General features: G+C 34.2%; 3 protein-coding genes across 3 annotated transcripts; all 3 read left to right on the plus strand.

The window, feature by feature from the left end:
* The first annotated feature begins 5,790 nt into the window (after window positions 1-5,790).
* On the plus strand, window positions 5,791-7,245 carry LOC111014437 (auxin-responsive protein IAA29). Its single transcript, XM_022289162.2, has 4 exons — window positions 5,791-6,383; window positions 6,458-6,753; window positions 6,852-6,936; window positions 7,050-7,245. The coding sequence occupies exons 1-4, from the start codon at window positions 6,130-6,132 to the stop codon at window positions 7,093-7,095; spliced, it is 681 nt and encodes a 226-aa protein (XP_022144854.1). The 5' UTR covers window positions 5,791-6,129; the 3' UTR covers window positions 7,096-7,245.
* Window positions 7,246-11,338: 4,093 nt separating this feature from the next.
* On the plus strand, window positions 11,339-14,547 carry LOC111014573 (beta-1,4-N-acetylglucosaminyltransferase family protein). Its single transcript, XM_022289364.2, has 2 exons — window positions 11,339-11,676; window positions 13,041-14,547. Exon 2 carries the CDS (start codon window positions 13,134-13,136, stop codon window positions 14,253-14,255), a length of 1,122 nt encoding a protein of 373 aa, XP_022145056.1. The 5' UTR covers window positions 11,339-11,676; window positions 13,041-13,133; the 3' UTR covers window positions 14,256-14,547.
* Window positions 14,548-16,180: 1,633 nt separating this feature from the next.
* LOC111014605 (putative clathrin assembly protein At4g32285) lies at window positions 16,181-18,507 on the plus strand. Its single transcript, XM_022289406.2, has 2 exons — window positions 16,181-16,323; window positions 16,420-18,507. Exon 2 carries the CDS (start codon window positions 16,467-16,469, stop codon window positions 18,228-18,230), a length of 1,764 nt encoding a protein of 587 aa, XP_022145098.2. The 5' UTR covers window positions 16,181-16,323; window positions 16,420-16,466; the 3' UTR covers window positions 18,231-18,507.
* The last annotated feature ends 407 nt before the right edge of the window (window positions 18,508-18,914 follow it).

Consider the following 18,914-nt stretch of genomic DNA (forward strand, 5'->3'; position numbering starts at 1 on the left):
TTATATGTATATATATATCACAAATTATTTAATATCATGCCACTGGTTAGCCCTTAATAATTAGATGGGCCAAACGAAGCCCAGTTTTAGTGTTGGGCCGTTAAGTTCGGGTTGGTTGACAGAAGTAATGGGGCGAGAATGACAATTTAGGCTTTAATTAAATAATCTTTTTTCCTTTCTGAAAAAAAAAATATTATTTTTAATACAACAAAACCTATATTAGTAAAATATTATGATTATGACACAACTTAAATAATTATTTTTTAATTCTACATGCAATAATAAGACATTATCTAATTTTGTAGAATTTAAAAACATAATTCAATTTAAAATATATATCCAAAAAGATAAGTTTAAAATATTTTATATTAAGAACACAACTATGTCATATTTAATTTTTTTAAGCACCAAAAAGGTCATATTTAGGCTTCTATTTTTTGCAAAGAATGTCATATTTAGTTATAAGAAGCATGGTTTAAATCCATGTACAAGGGCAATGAAGGGTCCGGTAAAAAAAGGAATTTTTTTTTTTTGAAGTAATTTCAATTATGCAAGTTGTAAATTTGTTGAACTCAAACTAGATGATAAATTCAATCCAACTCATAAGTGGTTTATGGTTGATTCGAGCTCCCCAAAATCATTTTAAACATATATTTAAACTTATATAGCAACGAAAAGTGACAAGTGAACAAATTGAAAACGACGGGAGAGAATAGAGAAAGCAGATGCAAACAAAATGAATGAAAAAGAGTTGGCTTGTTCTTTAAGCTGATTGAATTGAGATTTGAGAGTGAGAGTCAAATTTTGAGAAAACGAAAAGCTAGAGGAAAGAGCACAACCACCACTCGAATAGAATGGTTGATTTGGACTCATCACCCGAAAATGACACTGCAACTAAACCACCATCTCTTTCCTTCCTCCCAATTCCAACCACAAGTTCAAAACTTATCCTCCATTTTCATTCTAGGAGAAGATCCAAATCTTCGACTTTAATATCTTGACCAATTAAACTATAATCACATGTACTAAGTAGGATTCTCGATGATTTCAGTTCGATTTCCAATAGTGAAAAACAACCTTTTTCCCAACATAATTTTGTAGGTTGAAAGTTGAAACGTGACATAATTAGTCGAAGGTAATTAATTTTTTAAAAAAATATCTAATCTCCATCTCATCCTTTTCTTTTTTTCCCTCCTTATTCTTGTTTCATAGATTAAAAATTGAAAGAAAATGGTGCTTATACTTTCTTAGAACAACTCCTTCCAGAAGGACCACCAGTCCACCACCCAACCACTCATTCTCCACAACTCTTCTATTTCTCCATTCTATGCTCTTTGTCCCCAACAAAAGGTCACCCAGCATCACAAAAATCTAAAGGATAGAAACTTTACCTTATTTGATATTTTATTGATTAAATTACAAGTTTTGTTTCTAAAAAGTTTCTAAGGGTTCATTTGCTAATATTTTCAATTTTTAATTTTCAATTTTCATTTTCAATTTTATTAAGAAATCTAAACATTTTTTTACAACTATTTATGTTTATTGCATAGGAATATTCTCATAATTTTATAGAAGTTGTTGAATCAAAAAAAACAAATTTTTTGTTTCTTGTTCCCGTTTACAATTTGATCCAACATAAATAAAATTCTTATTTTATCATTTTTGCATCTATGGATGTTGGGGTTATGCAATTCTATTTTTCTTTATTAAAAATTTGGAAACAGAAACAAGAAACCATAACATTACCAAAACGGACTCTAAATTTTCAATTTTTGAGCCAAATAATATAGTTCATATTGTTAACTTCACGAGTTTAATCCTCTTAGGATATGCTCATATATGGTCAGCTATTGTAAGTAGGTCGAAGAATTTTGTGGAATTATTAAGACCTGTTTGATAATCATTTTGTTCTTTATTATTATTTTTAAACTAGTCTTGGTAAGCCCTACTTCACCCATGTATTTTTTTTGTTTTGTTATCTATTTTTTTAAAATGTTATCAAAATCTAAACCTTTCTTTAACTAAAAAAAAGTAGTAAATTTCAAAAACTTATTTGTGTTTTCAAAATTTTGCTAAATGTATTTTTAAGAAACATAAAAATAGAATTAAGAAAATTATGAAAGAAGCAAGTATAATTTTCAAAAATTCAAAAACTAAAAGCAAAATGGCTATGAAATGAACCCTACACTAATAAATTGACCTATTAGAAGCATAACTTATAATTTAATCTAATATCAACCCAATCTTAACATAATTAAACTAGCATACTCTTGTCTAAAAGATCTTTTGTTTGGGTTATTTTGGAAAATATTAAAGGAGAATATAAACTACAAAACATTATGAGTTATATTTATATATTTAAAGTCAATTTTTAAATAACTATACATAATTTGAAGATCGATGGTGAATGAATGGTGATGGTGATGTGTTTAATTTCCATAGATGGTGATGAGGATAATGAAAATATTAATGAACACAAAACAAGGCAAGGGGGCACGTAACTACATGTCGTCCAAACCAGACTGGCAAAGGTCCAGCTCAGTGGTCCTATTTAAATGGGCTGGACCAGATAACACATGGGCTTCGCCCAATCAAATTCGGAGGCCGACTTGTCGGAACCGCAATTTCACTTCTGCCTACAATGTACCCCCCATAAATTACGGGACCTCGTGTATTTTTGCGACACGTGGCGCCTAATTCGGTCCAGTTGTCGCGTGACCTTGCCGGCGACCACGTGATCCTACTCCCCCCGTGTGCTCCATCCACCGACATCGACGGCTCTCTGACTCCGCTGTCCAAAACTTTCGCCTCCAAAGTCTGACGTGGCCGAATTTTTCATTAATCCCTTTTCCTTTCTTTTTTTAATTTTTTTACGCTTTATTAATTATTTCTTGCGACTAGTTGCGAATCGCAGTGTCTTTTTTACTTTTTTCTAATTAATTGGTTGAATGAAGGTTATCGCCTTGCATTTAATAAAGTTGCTTTGTAATTAATTTGGGGAGATTCTACTTTAATTTAATTTGGGACGTCCCTTTTTTCTGCCTGGATTATGGGTCATTAATACGAGTTTTGAATGTCTAAATAAATTGCTTTTTTTTCTTTGCAATAAAGAAAAGTTAAATCCCCAAATTGAATTATAGGACTTGAACTCCGTTTCAATTTTATATTTATGATTCGAGTTTAGATGGATGTCAATGTGTTGTTTATTATTTGGTCAATTCTTACCACTCATCTCTATTATTACAAGTTATTATCGTACTGAATAAGTGACATATTTTCGACATTGAGAGATTAAACTAAGTTCATATGGGCTAAAATTATAAATAAATAAAAAAAGGCAAAAAGATTTATATGAAACTTAATTTTTTCAAATTAAATATTCAAAATTTATGTTATATTTAGTTTTTAAATATTTATCATACCTTTTATAAATCAACATGATAAAAGGTGTTTGAACAAATTTGAAAATAGAAACAAGAAATTTGATCGTGTTGTTTCGACAATTTTCTACATTTTTTTTCGTTTCTTAAAAACGGGAACATGAATAGTTACAAAAATATTTATGTTTATCAAGAAGATTAGATATAAGAAATAAGAAATGAAAAGGGTTTCTAACCAATCCTTAACAATCCATCGAGAAGAGTGAAAAATATAAGAGAATAAATACAAAACTTTATCCTTAATTGAGAAATGAGGTTTACCAAATTGAGTATAGCATAGTAGGAGCAAACAGAACCGTAGGAAACATCTAAATTTGCCATTTTTTATACTTAAAAAGAAAGACAACATCTTAATCACATTTTAATGTCCTGTGTGGCATAGACAAGAGAACATCTCTCCTTAATGCCCTGTCCCACTTCCCTCTAAATAGTATCTCATAATGGAGCAGGAATAAGGAAACATTTGTTAATCATAACCACGCATACTGTCTCCATTAAATATTACATTATGCTGTCCTAAGAATATTAATATTATGCCACGTGCAATAATACAAATTTTGCCAAAAATCAAAACTAAATATATAAAGAAACTATTAATAAATTAGTAATTCTAGGATTGAATTGTTCATTTTATATATAAATACGACATTGCAACAGTGTGAAGTTTTATTTTATATTTTATTTTTTTAAATTAAGTTGGTAGGCACCACTTTCACTCACGTATTTTTTTACTTTGTTATTCAACTTTTTAAAATATTTTCTGAAATTTAAGCTAAAATTTTAAAAATAAAACACTTATTTTATTGCTAAAAGTTACAATGTATTTTTAAGAAATATAAAAATATACTTTAAAAAAAATTATGAGTGAATAAACATATTTCAAAAAGTAATAAAAAGTTAGAATAGTCGTTGAATAGTTGCTGAAGTAGATTTAGATAGTCAATTAAAAGAAGAATCAACATTCCAATGAATATTTTTTTCCATAAAATAGAAGAATGATAGTCAATCTTTATAATCCTAATTAATTTTCCTCTTTGAAAAAAAAAAATCCTAATTAATTTTCGTACAAAGTACCCTCTGGAAACCAAAATCGAGAACAATACAAGGAACATGAATAAAAAAAAAAGAATCAATGATAAATATCGCCTCAAAAAAACCAAAGAAACTTAACTAATGATATAAAAATTATAATACACGTATTCTTTTTATTACTATTTTTTTCTTTTGTCAAATAGGTTTTTAATTGGGGATGGGCCCACCCGATTAGTCGTGTTTTGACTACCTCCGTACCCGCCCCGAAGGCCTAGGACGTGGAGAATTAAAATTCGTCCAGCGCCATCAAAGCGCATCCCTCACGCGCAGTCAGGGAGCGTGTCTACAATGTCTTCCTAAATACAAAAGCAACATCTTTTTTCAGGGTTTTTTTTTTTAATAAATAGCTATACTCATTTTGGTTTATGGATTTTTTAAATAATATTTTTTTAAAAAGAAAATGATACAAATAATGTAGTTTTGAAAGTGTTTTAAGATAAATCGCGAGTAATGCATGTAATTCCAGACGAAATTGCGGTTATTGGCCACGATTTTGTGAAAGTCGCAACCATTGACCGCAACTTTGGTATGACGTGGCTTTAAGAAAGCCACGTGTTAGGATAGAAATCGTGTACATTGTGTTCGGTTTGAAAATTGACCAAGTTCGGAATCTGTGCAGATCGGAGTGATAAGGACGATCTTCTTCACTTTTAAGCAGAACCTGCAAAATAAGGTTAGCACTCTAACGAGCAAGTTAGTCACAATCCGATCCAAGTCTTAAACATAAATGGATTTGTATACCTTGCATAAAGGTCAGACATCCCTATTTATAGGGATAATTTCCGACAGGACTCCCGATAGCGGAATAACGGTAATCCGACCACCCTTGCAACATGATGTACTGTCAGAGTGACATGTTTGCACCCAGTGGATATCTTTAGACAGGTCGACTCGTACCCCCGTTAGGTCGGGCGAATTAGATGTCTAATCGATTAGCTCGGAGAAGCTACTTCGAGAACTTAATAATCCCAATTGTTCAAGTAGAAAAATCCTGAAATTGTCGACACGTGTAGCAAATAGTCTCCACCACATTGGTTGTGATTGTTAGCTTAGTCATTAAACTTAACCTGGTTATGCATTACTTATTTCTCCCCCTTTAAAAAGTATAAGATGTTTAAGATGTCTAAGCAAATAAAAATTTCGAGAAAAATTGTGTTTAAGGAACAGATTACAAAGTGTGACATAGGAGGCTATAATTAAGGGTGGTGATTATAGTGGAATAAAGTCCAAATGAAATGAACACGTGGGATTGAAAGTTAAAAGGAAGGTGCGAAGAAGAGTGAAGGTTGCGAGTGGGAGTGGGAGTGAAGGGGAAGTGTTGGAGGTTCAGAAAACAATGCGGTGAAAAAAAGGAACAGCAGGGCAACTGGGTCGGCCAAAGCCAGAGCATTGATACGGACATCTTAGACGTCTTTCGCCTCTGCCTCCAACACTTTGTCCCACCGCTCTCCGATTCTTGTCCCACACCCGCACGCACATCCCCCTTTACTATTAAACCTAAACCCCCTCCATACCATCAAACCCACATCTCTTCAATCCCATCTCCATACCCTTCTTTGTTCTTTTGCTGTTCCCATTCCCATTTTACCTTACCTTCATGGCTATGGAGCTTCAGCTCGGCCTTGCTCTAATTCCCACCAAAGGCTTTGATTTAAACACCCACGTCCACGAAACTGCGCCTTCTTTCGAGTACTTGGACCCCGTGTGCGCCAAAAAGCGCGCTCTCGATTTCGACCCCTGCTCGGCATTTCGTCGAACACTTCCTCTGCTTCTCTGGAACCACCATCCAAATGACGGCGATGACGACCCGAAAGACATCCATCGCTCCTCCGCCTTCCGGCCCAATCGACGGTACCTAATTCTCTTTCTCTCTGAGGTTTCAATTTGGTCGATGCCGGGTCTGAATTTTTTGATTGGTTTGACAGAGATGCGGAGGAGGGGAATGGGCTGGTGGGGTGGCCGCCGCTTAAGAAACGGAGGAAGAGGCTTTTCATGGAGAAACGCGGACATGGACGTGGACGTGGACGTGGACGTGGACCGGCGGCGGAGAACCGCCGGCCGGTGGAGAATGGCGGCGGGTTTTACCGGGGGTCGAATTCTTCCACTTCCAATTCGCGGTACGTGAAGGTGAAGATGGAGGGAGTGGGAATTGCGAGGAAGGTTGACTTAAGCCTCCACCATTCTTTCGCGGCGCTCACAGCCACCCTAATGAACATGTTTGGTGAGTTTTAAAACTGCACCAGGCACGGGCTAAGATTACGTTCTTATCCAGAGTAGGAATAGTGAAAATATGAGCTTATACTGGTTTTGCGTATACAGATGAGACGGATTCCGCCGACGCTTACAGACTGACTTACCAGGACATTGACGGTGACTGGTTACTTGCTCAGGACGTAACTTGGAGGTATTCATGTCATTTTAATTTATTTGTAAAATTTAAAACTTGTGAACAAATCCACAGAAGTAAATAACAGAATTTGGCCTGAAAATTCTACGGGGTTTTGCTTTTCTTGACAGGAATTTCGTTGGAACTGTGCAACGAATCCAATTGGAGAAGAAGTAGGGCTGATTGGAGCCGGTTGCCGGTGGTCGGAGAATTAATATGCTATCTAATTAAATAGATTCTATCTTTTTTTTTCCTTTTTCTTTTTTAGCTCTTCGACTTGTAAGGACTGTTAACTGTATGTATGGTATATGGAGAAAACTTTAGCTATGGATCAGTTTTTTTACCTTTTTGACCTAATTTGTTTTTTTTTTTGGGGATAAAAATTAAAAGAATGTTACTAAATTTATATATGATATGATTGATTTAAGACCGAAGAAATAAGGTACCTTTTTTTATTATTATTTTTAGTACAACAAGAAGTACAATGATTTGGATGCAAGGTAAATAATATTTTTATCTCAATCCATTCTTCAATTTTTACCTCAATCCATTCTTCTTTGTTTTAAACAATGGATGGTTAAGAAATTGATGTAGTTTGAGATTTAGTATTTGAGTCACTCTTATTGTTGATTTCTGTGCAATTAATGGGATATATAATAATTTGTTCGAACAACTTTAAATGATTGAGTTTGAGGATCCTCGTCCATTCTAGCCTAAGTCTAGTCTAACATGATGGTTAAGCCGTGAATTATTTTACTTAAAGTTGAAGGTTTAATTCCAACTTTCTCCTACCTCCTACCTCATACGTTGAATTAAAGAATGTTTCTCCAACTTCACCATTTTTATATTAAAAAATTTGTTGGAGATGATGGATCTCAATTTCAACGATGATTTATTTAATAATTTTGTATATATATGTATATAGCAGAAAATTTACTTTTGGATATAGGAGGACTCGAACTTAGATTCTAGCATGTTTATTGATTTTAATCAAATGATGTTAAAGATTTAGAAAATAAAAATACAAACACAAACTAGATTTTCGCCCTAAAACAAAAATACTTGCCAGTGGTTTAATCACTGATTGTTTGCAGAGATAAAAAGGAAAAGTTTAAATTATAATATTATCCTCTAAACCAACTCACCAACTCATTAATTCTAGACCTAAAGTTTTAGCTACGTTTTTTTTCATTTTATAATTGTGAACGTTATATATATATATATATATATATATATATATCAAAAGATACACAACCACATACACATAACACATTAAATAAAAGCAATATAAGAGTTAAATATTAATGTGTGTTCAAGTTGGGATATTAGATTTATTTTTAAAAAACAATTTGAATGTCGTAAATCATGTATACTCTAAAATCATATCATTTATACTCTAAAGTCATACTTTTAGAATACCTTAAAATAATTTTATTTTAAAATTAGTAAAGTAAAGTAAACTATACTGAAAAATAAAATAAAATAAAAGCTCATTTGGTAACATTCTGTTTCTTATTCCTGTTTCCCTTTTTTGAGAAACATATATGTTTAGTAATCCATACCGTTTCTCATTTCTAAAATTTGAGAAATGTTTCTAAAAAAAGGCTAAATTTTGAAAACTACATAATATAGTTTCATTTTAGCTGTTTCTATTTTTTGAATTTTTAATAAATATAAGCAATTACAAATTAATGAATGAAATGGTTTCTCAAGTTGGATGATGCAAGCACGACTCTTTCATCCTTCTAGATCTGAGTTCAAGTTCTGAGTTCAAGTCACGTAATACAAGAAACATGAATAACGTTATTAAACAGATCTAAATTGATATTCTCCGTAAAACATTGACCTATTATCTAAGGAAAAAAAAAGATAATAATACATTGAGACCTTTAAAATACTTTTTGTTTGTTCTTTTTCGAGTTACAAAACCAGCCACGAACTCATGCTACAGAAATTGGGCCCTGAGATTAAGAGTTGGGCCACTTGTCCCATGTCGCTCATGCACGGAAGTTATCTCAAATTAGCGATGATATTTCACAGATTTTTTTCCCTTTTTTTTTAATATAACTTTTTTCTTTTTGATGATATTTTTTTTTAATATAGCTTAAGTGTGTTTTATGTTGTATTTGAATAAGTTACATTTAATATCCATTCAAAATTTTCTGAATATTACGAACGTTCACAAAATTTTCCCAAATTCAAACGTTATCTCACTATTGTGGATGACAGCTATTTAAAAATTTTCCAATTTCATTCAGATTCAAACGTTTTTCCTAAAATTGTGGATGCGGCGGCCTTTTTTACCTTTTCGGCTAGGTAGCTTTCTTGAGATTGCTCGCTGGCGGTGGCTGCTCATCCTCTCAATCTTCTGACCGCGTGGTCAAAGACTTGGTTGGATGCGGGATCTACTCCACGAGGAGCGATACGAACCTAGATGATGAGGACGGGTTATTCACATTTCATTTGATGGTCAGAGGTAAATTGAAAGCTAAGCAGTGGTAATTCTTAGGATCCCGAGGGGAAAAGTAGGAGAATATTCATAGACTGGCTTCCACCAATCGAAGTTTCCCTTATTTCACTTATGCTTTAGGGACAACCTGCCCTTCCACTCAGCACCGTTGGATCACTAAGGCCGACTGACGACTTTTACGACTTCTTTTTGTCTTTTTCGACAGTTAATTAATTTTTCCGACATATTAATTAGGTTATATATAATATATTGTATATTATTATATAATATATATCTCGTTAAAAGTCACGTAGACATTACTTCTTTTCAAAGAATAATTCTTTTTTTCCAACTAACATAGTATAATATAAACCTTTTAACATAATATAATACTCGTCCAACTCTTTTTGTTGCTATAGACATTGAAGTATATGCTACATATACAAAAAAAATATACTCCATATTGACTCCATACATTAGCATATATGCCTAATACATAGTCCATAATATACCAAACATATACTCCATATGATTTAGGGGTTGTTCATCGTTGATGGTACTAAAGAAATTAAATAAAAAGGGTAAAGATTGTTGGGTTTGTGTCTAATTGTGTTTTGGTGGTATATGTCTAATTCTCTTACTGATGCAATCATTCTAGATAGTGTTGCCTCACTCTTTAGAGTGCTCTTAGGATTTTGAAGATTTCTACGTCGAAAGTATCTTCTAATGACATTTTTGTTATCCAATAAAAACAAATCAATGCAAACAACTATATACAATTAACTACATTTAATTTAGATAAGATATAAGCTTGAAGGGATTGTATAATATAATATCTTTAACTTATTTTAAATTGAAATATATCGTCTAATTTTCATGTATTTTATTTTTTTAATAGGCACCTAATGTAAACTAAATTGATATAAAAAAGTTATATTAAATTAATAAAAAGAACAAACTTGTTATATTCATTTAAATGAGATTAAATTATACTTTTTAAAAAAGTTTTTAACATATAAATTACAAGATGATTGGTAAGGATATCGTTGGAACAATACTTAATTTTAACGCATTTTTATATAAAAATCCTTCAAAACGAGTCTATCAATTTAAATATTCTCAAACATCTTTATAAATATTCATGTCAAACAAATATAACAATTATATTTAAAGAGGTTAGACATCTATAATTTCACATATCTAATATTTTAAGTATTTGAAGATGAGAGCTATCTAGATTGTCTAAAAACTAACCATTCCTTAGAGAAATACGTGAGCAATTCTATTTAGTCATTCTCCTCAACAAAATATGCATATTTACTCGATAAAAACGTTACTTTAGCAAAAAGGTGTGCCACTTGATTTTTTTACTTTTATTTTCTTAATAAAACTAAAGAGAGATAATCTTCTAAAGATAATAGTTTTCAAGTCAAAAATTACCATCTCAAGCTCTAATTATCTCTAAACTAACCAAGATTTTAGCAAGAAGGGTTGATCTTAAAATGTCCACAATGTAAGTAAACATTAAAATGGAGTAATAATAAATTGACCTGACATCATGTTTAGTACAAATTAGCAGAAATTTAGAGGATGAAAAAGTTCATAAAAAATTCGAAATTTCTACCCATTGTTTAGAAATTCAGAGGAAGAATATTTTTAAAAAATAAATTAAGAGGATTAAATGACATTTTCCAACATCTAAATATTATACCGCATAAGTTTATCACTACCTTATTTTAACTTTTACCAAAGACTAGAGAGACTAAATTCGAAATTCTACCCCCAAAAAATGAGAGATTGAATTAAAAAATATTATACATATAAAGAGACTAAATTGAAAAAAATGTAATTTTGTTAAATTATTGATATAAAAATAAGAAAGCAATGTGGAGGACTAAATTTTGCATTGCTATTTAGAGTGGAGGAGTAGAAAATTTAGGAATTGAAACATTAAAATAGGATTTGAAGCTAAATTATAGGGAGCTGATATGGGCGCAGGAGCAGGTGGAGTCAACGCTCGGAGGTGATTACCTTGCGGAGGGAGGAGTGGAGGACCCATGTTACATTAGATTCAATTTCTTTCAGATTTTACAATTTACGGCCACCCCCATAAATTTCTGCTCCTAAATATCCCAATCCCGCCACTCTCCATCTTCTATCTCCCAATTCTTCTTCTCCGAATCCCTTCCAAACCAAAGGACTCTTCAGATCATCGCACACAACCCAGAATTCCTGTTCCCCCTCCCATTTCCGCCACTGGGGGGGAACGTATCCACGCCCAATTGCGCCAATTCTGCAACTCCATCCAGGTAATTTCATCGTTTAATAGCCTCATTGTTGCTCATTTTCACTGGGGCTCCTCTTTTTTGGTGCCGTAATCGTCTGCTGTTCTTTATCTCCATTGTTCTGTATTCGGATGTTGTTTATTATGGTGGTCGGGAATGCTGTGGCCCTGTTTCCGTTTTATTCATATTGGGGTTGGGTTGAATTTGATTGACAATTACTGGGTCTGTTCTGTTGTTAACCGTAGTCGGTTCCACGCGGTTAATTGACTTTGTTTCACGAAAAGAAGGGCAAAATCCCTGCTCTAGGTATTTGTATTTTCCTTCGTGCTCATGATCTCAGCTGGACCACAAATACTATCTTACGATGGGGGAAGCTTAGATAAGGAGGGTTTTGAATTTCTTGAGAAGTTTGGATTAACTTCTTTATTTTGAATCTTCAATTGGACTATTAGGGTCGTCCCTTCGGGGACATCCGATAAAATTGGACTATCAGGGTCTAGTGTAGCTGAGGTTTGAAGATTTTTGTAGGAGCGAAAAATGTTTAAGTTAGAATGATAATGGCAACACGATTCAGTTTCGGGTGGTATCTATAAAAGGGTCTATTGATCTGAAATCCAGATTGTTGATGTTTGGATAAGTGGGGGGAATATCTTATATTCTTTTTTCATTTCGTTTTGACCTTTAAGACCATGTTTAAACTTTTTGTCTAACTGGCTGGATAATGGATTCTAAAATCAAGGTTTAAATTGCTTTTAGTTAGTTCGAAAGTCGTTATCGTGACGAAAGATTGGCCTGATCTTGACTCATGTATTATGTAGTTTTTTTTTTCTTTCAATCCTTTCCTTCTGTCTGCTTATTTTGTTTACTGATTTTTGACAATGAAATCCATTCGCTACTGTTGCTTGATTTAACGTTTGACCTCCCAAAGAAAAGGATTTCTTTGATACCATGTTCTTCTAAAAGGTGGCAAAACGAATCAGCATAAGATTCCTTTTAATGAAAGCTTTGTTTTCCATACAAAAGTTATAACAACAATAATAATGACTTGTTTCTTAAGAAGGTCGGCTAGTTCTGGATTTCATGATGATTTGGTATCTATAAGATTCTACTGCTTGCATCCTTTTTTTTCTAAATTTTTTATCCTGGATTTTTCCTCACCCTAGCTAAGTTTGTTTGCTACAGTCCTATAAAGGCCTTGCCTGGATTTTGAGTGCGAAAGTGACTTACTGATAACCAAATACTACTGAAATCGAAAATGGAATTGAACTACCATTTATTAGGCATTTCCCAATTTGAGCTGATATGTGACAAGACATATAAATGCTGTTTCATCGACCAAAATTAATCCTTTTTCTTCTGCTGTATAATATGGTGGCCAATTTTCTCAGGTAACCAACAGCAGTGAAACCATGACTGCTCTGTCATCTGTACCTATGACAATATGTTGGTGACTTCCTTTCCCTAGTATTCTCCCGTAAAAGATGGCTACAAGATCTCATCGGCTCAGTTCTAGACGAATACGTCTTAAATATCTTATTTTTATACTTCTTATGCTTGTTCCGCTCAGTGTTATTTTTATTTTCAATTATGGGCAAAAGATTTCTTATTTCCTCCGCCCCCTTTGGGACAATCCTCCACACCCTTTTGTACGCCTACCACACTATTATGCAGAAAATGTGTCTATGGAACACCTCTGTCACCTCCATGGCTGGTCTTTGCGGTCCAAACCTCGTCGTGTTTTTGATGCCATTATCTTCAGCAATGAGCTGGATTTGCTTGAAATCAGATGGCGGGAGCTTTACCCACATATCTGGAAGTTTGTAATCCTGGAGTCACATACCACTTTTACAGGCAAACCCAAGCCATTACTATTTGCAGCAAATCGAGCTAGGTTTGCCTTTGCAGAGAATAAGACAGTCCATGATGTGTTTTCTGGACATATTGCATCTCATGGATCACACAGAAACCCATTTGACCTTGAATCCATGCAACGTTTAGCTATGAATGGATTACTTCAACGTGCGGGGATTTCAAATGGTGATCTTTTGATCATGTCGGATACCGATGAGATACCGAGCCCACACACTGTGAAACTGCTGCAATGGTGTAATGGGGTGCCTCCTGTAGTCCATCTGGAAATGAGGAACTACATGTATTCGTTCGAGTTCCCTGTGGACTACAGCAGCTGGCGAGCCACGATTCACATATATGGTCCACAAAGTCATTACAGGCATTCTCGCCAAACCGATCTTATATTCTCTGATTCTGGATGGCATTGTAGCTTTTGTTTTAGGAATATTCAAGACTTTGTATTCAAGATGACAGCTTATAGTCATGCAGACCGTGTAAGGCGGCAAGATTTCCTGAATTATTCAAGGATACAGAAGCTCATTTGTCAGGGAGACGATCTCTTTGATATGCTTCCTGAAGAGTACACCTTCCAGGAGTTGATCAAGAAGATGGGATCAATACCACGTTCCTCATCTGCAGTTCATCTTCCTGCATACTTGATAGAGAATGCAGACGAGTTTAGATTCCTGCTTCCTGGAGGCTGTGTAAGGAGCTCAGAAAACAGCATCCCAGGGTTGAATAAGCATCCGTAGAATCGATGCCTTGCTCGATAGTTAGCTTATTTTTCGTTTAAATTCCGCTTCTGCAGGAGGATGTGAATATCTAGCTAGAACAGCAGCACAGGCTCTCTATTTTTAGTTTACTCGCAATGCTACCTGAAAATGGGAGTAGACTGATAATTCATAGTTGGTGTTTTTGTTTATACACAAGTTGTTGCTAACAGGAAAGTCTAAACTGTAACTCAGAGAGAGTGGTATTATTGTTTTATTCTACTGATTTTTGCATGAGTTTGGGAGAGATAGTGATTGAAATGTTGTTCTGTAATCGCCTCTATCTCTTCCCTTCATTGTTTATCAAAAGTTGATATTAATTCCATTAAAATGCTACGTCCTTTTTCATAAGGGATTTTTTTTTTTTTTTTTTTTTTTGTGTGGGGTGTGAATGATTCAAATTGTTACTAACATATTAGAATAGTTGATGAATGAATCCGTATTTGGTGATAAAGATTTAAAAGCTAAATTTTATTTCTCTTTTCCACTCAAAGTGTTTAAACATATAATTATTTTTCTTGAAACTACAAGTATTTGTCAAGCAAATTATCATAAAATTTAAAAGTCTAAATCTTATTATGTTTATGACTTCATTCTCTCTCTTTTTATTTATAAGTTTTATTTTTGTGCGCATAATAATTTAAAACTTTTCTCGGAGTGAGTTATCGATTTTCTTATATTTTAATATATTAAAAAGCAAAAAATGTTATCATTATTCAATGATTTTTATAGTACTACTAACATGTTACTAATTGTACAATGTTTAGGTTATTACTACTGGAATGAATTTTAATGACTTACCTAGGTGTCATCAGTATGGTTTATATTTTTTATCTTAAAATTTTAAATGTTTATTTTTAGTTTTTGAAAAACATACATATTTAGTAATTGCTATTTATTTCTCATTTTTTAACAATATTTCTAAAATTTGATTCAAATTTTAAAAACAACAAAATATGGTATTTTGTCTCTGGTTCCTTTTCAAGTTTTTTTGAAAAATAAATAAAACCATTAATTTATCAACTTTTACATTAAAATGCACAATAAATATTTTAAGAAAAATGTAACACAATCATCTTTATTTATTTAAGAAACAATTCTCATGTAAAGTATTGATTTTTGTAGTTTAAAATTTGAGAGATAAAAAAATTATTATTAAACATGGAAAGAATGACAAAAGATGACCCTCACATTGCAAGAGAAGATGATGGAAAGAGGGCAAGGTAAAAAAACCTTGAACCGTAACCTCATACTGCAGCATAACCTCTAAATGGTCAAGGTCATGTCGTGGTATTATAATGAGATAATTTATGTAAATTGTCATCCTAGGATGATGGAATATACGCCCTTAGAGTGTAAATAAAAATCATCTTTATATTAAAGTACGTGTGTAATTGATAACTCATCTTGAAGACACTTCGAATAATAATTACTTAGAGCATTTGCTTTTTCACATCTTCATCTCAAAAAGTCACCAAACTACATTTAAGGACATTCCATTTTCACGAAACAATAATGGTTTTTTTTCTAATAAAAGAAAAAGAAGAAAAAAACCAAAAATAATTATCAAGGTTTATTATAATTTTTATTTCTCGAAAAGGATGAAACATAGACAAGAAATATGACCCAAAAAAAAAGGACGATAATAGATGGATCTGATTCTTATTTGTTTCTATTTAATTTAGGTAGAATTTAAATAAAAAAAAATGAACGAGAAGAAACGATATTCATCATAGATATTAAATACGACTTTCCTGTGGGGTGAAAATAGAAAAGAAACTTCCAAACGTGGGTGTACATAGAGATACGAAGAGAAAATAGCTCTGAATCTTCGCGTGCAAGTAAGATATTCGGCCACGTGGCATCATCTCGAGAACGTACAATTCAACACGAAGTCGTTTTCCTATTATAATTTTATTTATTAGCGAAAAAAATCAAATAACGCTTTTGATTCTCAGTTTTGGCATCTGCTCTGCTGCGTCGTCTCCTCTTCTTCTTCATCGCCATGGCTGGATTACTGTTCTACTACAACTGACCAATACATTTTCAGGTGAATTACTAATTTCTATTCAGTTCTCAGCTTTCCATTTCATGATTCATCGACTTTTATTTACTCGTTCCAATTCTTAATTCTGTCTGAAAAAAGGAAAATCAGTGAGGCGGTAGTGAAAAATTTTGTCTATTCTCTTGGCAATGGCTCAAAGCACGATCAGGAAAGCGATCGGAGCCGTGAAGGACCAAACGAGCATTAGCATCGCCAAAGTCGCCGGCAATACGGCGCCGGAGCTCGAAGTCTTGGTGGTCAAGGCGACGAGCCATGACGAGGACCCCGACGATGACAGGTATATTATCGAGATTGTGAATTTGTGCTCGCATTCGAATGGATATGTGAGTGCGTGTGTGGTTACGATCTCTAAACGATTGAACAAAACTCGCGATTGGATCGTCGCGCTCAAGGCGCTAATGGTGGTGCATAGGGTTTTGATTGATGGACATCCCTCCTTTGGCGAGGAGATAGTGTATGCTACACGGAGAGGTATGAGAGTCTTGAATTTATCTGGTTTTAGAGACGAGGCACATTCGAATTCATGGGATCATTCTGGTTTTGTGAGGTCTTACGCTTTGTATCTCGATGGAATGATTGAGCATCTGGTTCTTGAGAAGAAAGTGAGGGGGAGTATTAGTGACGGTAACTCTGATGAATCTGATTATGGGAGGCAGAGGAGGAGGCAGAGCCCATGGAGGTCAATGCGACCAGAGAGAGTATTGGATGAGTTTGATCAATTGCTTCGAATGCTTGATCGAGTTTTAGCTTGTAGGCCGATGGGGATGGCCAAAAGTAGTAGATTAGTAATTGCTGCGGTTCATTTGGCTGTTAAAGAGAGCTTTGGGCTGTATATTGAGATTTGTGAGGCATTGGGGGTTTTGTTGGATCACTTTAAAGAAATGGAATATGGTGATTGTCTTAGGGCCTTTGATGTTTACGTCAATGCCGCAAAGAAGATCGATCAACTCTTGGAATTTTATGCTTGGTGTAAGGATATGGGGATTGCAAGATCTTCTGAATACCCAGAGGTTCAGAGGATAACTCATAACCTTTTGGGCACACTTGGGGACTTTCTGAAGGAGATGGGAAGAAGGCCAAAGGATTTCAATGAGAGGAGAAGGGAGGAGAAGCTAAAGCTGCCGCCAGCTGACGATCCCGAACAAGACATGAATGAGATGAAGGCTCTTCCTCCGCCCAAGAATCATGATCCTTCCTTGCATTCAGTCCTTCCGCAGACTCGACTGCCAAAGGAAGACTTGGTGAACCTGAGAGAGGATGAAGTTTCAGCGGATGAGCAGGGCAACAAATTGGCTTTGGCTCTTTTTTCTGGACCCCCAATTACAAATCCTGATGGTTCGTGGGAAACTTTCTCATCAAACCAGGATCCTGAAGTGAGTTCAGCGTGGAAGACGCCTGCTGCAGAGGCTGGCAAAGCGGATTGGGAACTGGCATTGGTTGAAACTGCCAGCAATCTGTCAAAGCAGAAGGCTGATATGGGAGGTGGTTTTGATCCACTCTTATTAAATGCAATGTACGACCAGGGGACGATCAGGCGACATGTAAATGCCGAGCAGTTCGGCGGGAGTTCAAGTAGTGTGGCATTGCAAGTCCAAGGCAAGACCGTTGCTGCACAAGTGCTAGCGCTTCCAGCACCCGACGGGACGGTTACACCGGTTGGGCACCGGGACCCTTTCGCTGCGTCGCTTACGGTGCCACCTCCTTCATATGTGCAAATAGCTGAAATGGAGAAGAAGCAGCAGTTGCTGGTGCAGGAGCAGCTTGTATGGCAGCAGTATGGCAGAGAAGGAATGCACGGGCAAGTGGGTTTGGCAAAAATTGGTGGTGGGTCGGCCCATGTTAATGTTGCAATTATGCCTCATGCCTCAGCTTACTATTATGCTCCCTTCTGAATAGGCTTTCATTTTGAGACGATCGTCCCATGGTTTTGGTTCCTACAAACACAAATGACAGAGAAGCCAAACCAAACTTCTTGTATATATTTTGGCAGGTTGTCATTTTGTTTAATTTCCCTATATTTTTTTTGCTTGCATCAATGCCTTTCTGTTTTCGGTTTTTAAGAAATATACACTTCCAATAACAGTTTTCGGTTTCTTTTGTTTATAATTTTCAAGGAATAATATTTAAGTGCTGATCGACCGCATTCTCGATCTTCTTTTTTACTTTGTACTCTGATGTTTCATGTTCTTATTTTTTATTAAAAATAATTATCTTATTTCTAAGACAATTATTTTTTAGAATTGAAATATAATAATTTTGACTATTTTATTAAAAAAAAATCGTGTAAATTTTACTCTTTTTTCTGATTTAAGATTTAAAAATAGTTCAATTTCATCGTTTTTCTTAATGATAAATAATAAACAAAGAACAAAATACAAAATAAGTTTTCATTTTTGTTTCTTTTTTAGTACAACATGGGAGTGAAGATCAAACTTTTTTCTTTTTAATGCAACATGGGAGTGAAAGATCAAACTCACAACCAGCTATGCTCGTTTTGGCTATTTCTTCTTTCTTAAGAAGTCGGAAATAAAAATATGAAAATGAGAAATGAGAAAAGATGTGGAAATGTTATCAAA

This window comes from Momordica charantia (assembly GCF_013281855.1).
Source record: "Momordica charantia cultivar OHB3-1 chromosome 6 unlocalized genomic scaffold, Mcharantia_2.0 BLBB01000006.1, whole genome shotgun sequence".
NCBI classification, from domain to species: domain Eukaryota; kingdom Viridiplantae; phylum Streptophyta; class Magnoliopsida; order Cucurbitales; family Cucurbitaceae; genus Momordica; species Momordica charantia.